Source organism: Diachasma alloeum, unplaced genomic scaffold (genome assembly GCF_001412515.2).
Source record: "Diachasma alloeum isolate Michigan unplaced genomic scaffold, Dall2.0 Dall_scaffold_00602, whole genome shotgun sequence".
Lineage (NCBI taxonomy): Eukaryota > Metazoa > Arthropoda > Insecta > Hymenoptera > Braconidae > Diachasma > Diachasma alloeum.
The window spans coordinates 322,107-325,311 of NW_021680734.1; the positions used below are offsets into that span (position 1 = coordinate 322,107).

General features: G+C 31.9%; 1 protein-coding gene across 1 annotated transcript; it reads right to left on the reverse strand.

Moving 5' to 3' along the window:
- Nucleotides 1–2,328: 2,328 nt before the first annotated feature.
- On the reverse strand, nucleotides 2,329–2,934 carry LOC107043563. The gene has a single exon (XM_015265109.1). It carries the CDS (start codon nucleotides 2,932–2,934, stop codon nucleotides 2,329–2,331), a length of 606 nt encoding a protein of 201 aa, XP_015120595.1.
- Between the last annotated feature and the right edge of the window lie 271 nt (nucleotides 2,935–3,205).

Genomic DNA, 3,205 nt, shown 5'->3' on the forward strand with positions numbered 1-3,205 from the left:
TCAGTCTTTTTACCTTGAGAAAATGCCAGATATTTACTAGAAAATAAGCAATTACAATGTGCATTGTCATGTGTTCATCAATAACATTGTTTTTGTATTTCTCAATCCGTAAGAAACGTGTGTAGAGATATTAATTTTCATATTTATACATGTAAACCCTTACGAACTATGAACAGTTAGGTAAATCTATTCAGGTTTTTTGTTGTCTCAATAAATCAACAGAGTTTCACTAGAGAACACACAGTATCAATCTTCCTCATCATCGATATTTTTTTTTAATTCTCATTATAAAAGTATTGAAGAGAGATATTAATTTTTTTCTTCATCGATATTAACTCCTATAACCTACGAACCATCAAACAATATTTTTAGTGTTCTCAACTCGACAAACAGCAAGATATTCGTTACTAGGAAAAAGACAATGGCAATATTCATTGTCATGTGTTTATCAATCACATTTGTCTTGTATCACTGCATAAAAAATGTGCGTAGAGACATCCATTTACATATTCATCTATGTGAATCCTTACAAATTATAAACAATCAGGTGCATCTCATAATGCTCTTTTTTCTCAATAAACAACTATAGAATACACTAGATCAATTTTTATCAGCTTCTCATTTGTATCACAAGATTTTTTTCTATTTTTTAACATAAAAGTACCGCGAGTAGAATTATCAATTTTTACATTTATCGAGATCAACTGTTATAAATTACGAACAACTAAATATTATATTTTGTCCCCACAAGTCAAGAATCAATCAGATATTTAAGAGAAAATGAATAACGTCACTATTAATTATCATGTTTCCACAATAACCATCCTTTCCTATTTATCGTTGCATAAAAAACGTGTGTGAGACATTTACTTTCATATTTATTAATTTAAACCCTTACGAACTATCAACGATCAGGTGAATCTATTTTTACGTCTTTTCGTTTCAATAAATAAACAGATTTCACAACAGAACAGGCATCTTCCTTGTCATCATGTTTTCATCAACGTTTTTTTATAATGTCTCATTCCTTAGATTCATCTATATTCACTCCTATAAAGTATGAACAATTAAACAATATTTTATTATCTTCGCAACTCGAGAAACAGCAAGATATTCATTCACTAGAAAAGAGACAATTGCAATATTCATCATCACGTGTTCATCAATGACATTTGTCTCGTATTTATCAATGCATAAAATCTATATGAACCCTTACCAATTATGAATAATCAGGTAAATCTATTAATGCTCTGTTGTCTCAAAAAATAACCGGATGTCTATATCTATATCAGAAAAAGAAATCGATTTTCAATATCTCCTTATTTTTATCAACAACGTTTTTTCTTATATTTCAACCTAAAAGTATCGTGAGCAGAAAATCGATTTTTCGATTTATCTATATCGACTCTTATAAATTATGAACAACTAAATAATATTTTTAGTCTCGAGAAACAACCAGGTATTCAAGAGAAAATGAATAATTTCACTATTCATTATTATATTTTATCAATAACGTTCCTCCTGTATTTATCATTGTACAAAAACTATGCGAACTACAAAAAGTCAAGTTAATCTATTAATACCTTTTCTTGTGCTAATAATTGAATAAATCTCCCCTAAATAATTGGTACTCCGATCTTGATCGTTACAATATTTTCATTAACATTTTTACTCTATGTTTTATTATAAAATCGATCTTCTATTATTATAAATTGGAAGTAAACGTATCGATCGATTCTTCTATCGTATCGATTTATTGATTTTTATCAACTCCTATAAGCTATATAAACAATCAGATAGATTTCTTCATTTTTTTTTACTTGGGAGACAGTTTTTTTTTAAATTATGGAGAAACAATCGAATATTCACTAGATAACAAAGTCTAACAACAAAATTCCAATCTTCATTATAATTTTTTCATCAATATCAGCCCTCCCAGATTTGTCAATGCATAAAAATTGTGCATAGAGGTAACAATCTTTGTATTATCTATGTTTACAATTAAGCATTATGAACTATCAGTTGAATCTATCTATTGTTCTATCATGTCTCTTGAAATAGGGAAATCTTTGATAGGAAATGGACATCATCAGTTTTCTCCAGCATCATATTTTCACATCACTGAGATTTTTTCCTCTACTGATGTTCTTTGTCGACTAAATAAGTGAACAAATCTCTACTACAGAATGAAAAATTTCAATCCCTGTCATTAAGATGGTAATCCTCATCAAAATAAACTCTCGCAGACTATGAATAATTGAATTAGTCTTTTGATTTTTTCCTCTCGCCTGAAAAATATACCAGATCTTTACATGAAGGTGGAGAATATTAGTCTTCCAAATCCTCTGTGGGAAAAATGACTTTCTGATAACAAGCAGCGCAGATCTTGATTGTGTCTTCTTCACAAATTAATTCTGAGCATGAGACACACTCAGAAATAGTTTTCCTACTCTTTCGAGAAGGGTAATAAGCACAAAGACCACGATTCTTCGCCTCCACGGCTGGAATGTCCTGAGGCAAACCTAGACACTTCCTTGCTAGCTGACGAACATTAGTGAGAATATGAGGTTTTCGAGCTCTAATTTCTAGTAGAGATTTTGTCAATGCACGTCCAACATTTTCAATGACATCTTTACGTTTCATTTTTAATAGAGAGTCGCAATTGTAGATCACCACTGAATTGATCATAACAATATTCATGATGGCAAAAAATAAAGTAAGAGACCACCTCCGACTAGCCCTCGCAACATTGAACTTCCCTCTCATTTGGTCTACTGTGTCAACAGCACCTTTCGCGCCATTGTAATAAGCCACGATAGTGGGTTTCTTTTTATTTCCAGTCTCAGGATCGATGCTACTGGATGAGTGCATCGAGGAAATTAACACCGTGCATGTTTTCTTCTTGGTATCGGAAATATATGAAACGAGGGTCATCCTACGATAATAACTGAACAATGAGGAGGCAGGCGCACGACTCTTTGTAACTAAGAACTCAGGAGGAATTGCTCTTTTGTTTTTACGTACACTAGCAACCACTGTTGTTCTGTGATTCCCCAATAAATCGATAGTCACTTCAACTGATGAAAACCAATTATCCATTGTGATGTTTTTTCCCGAATCTAAAGCTACTGCACACACTCTCTTGACAATATCGTAGGGCTTATTACTCACCACTCTCTGAGTCCCAGTTGCTGTCCAACGTAGA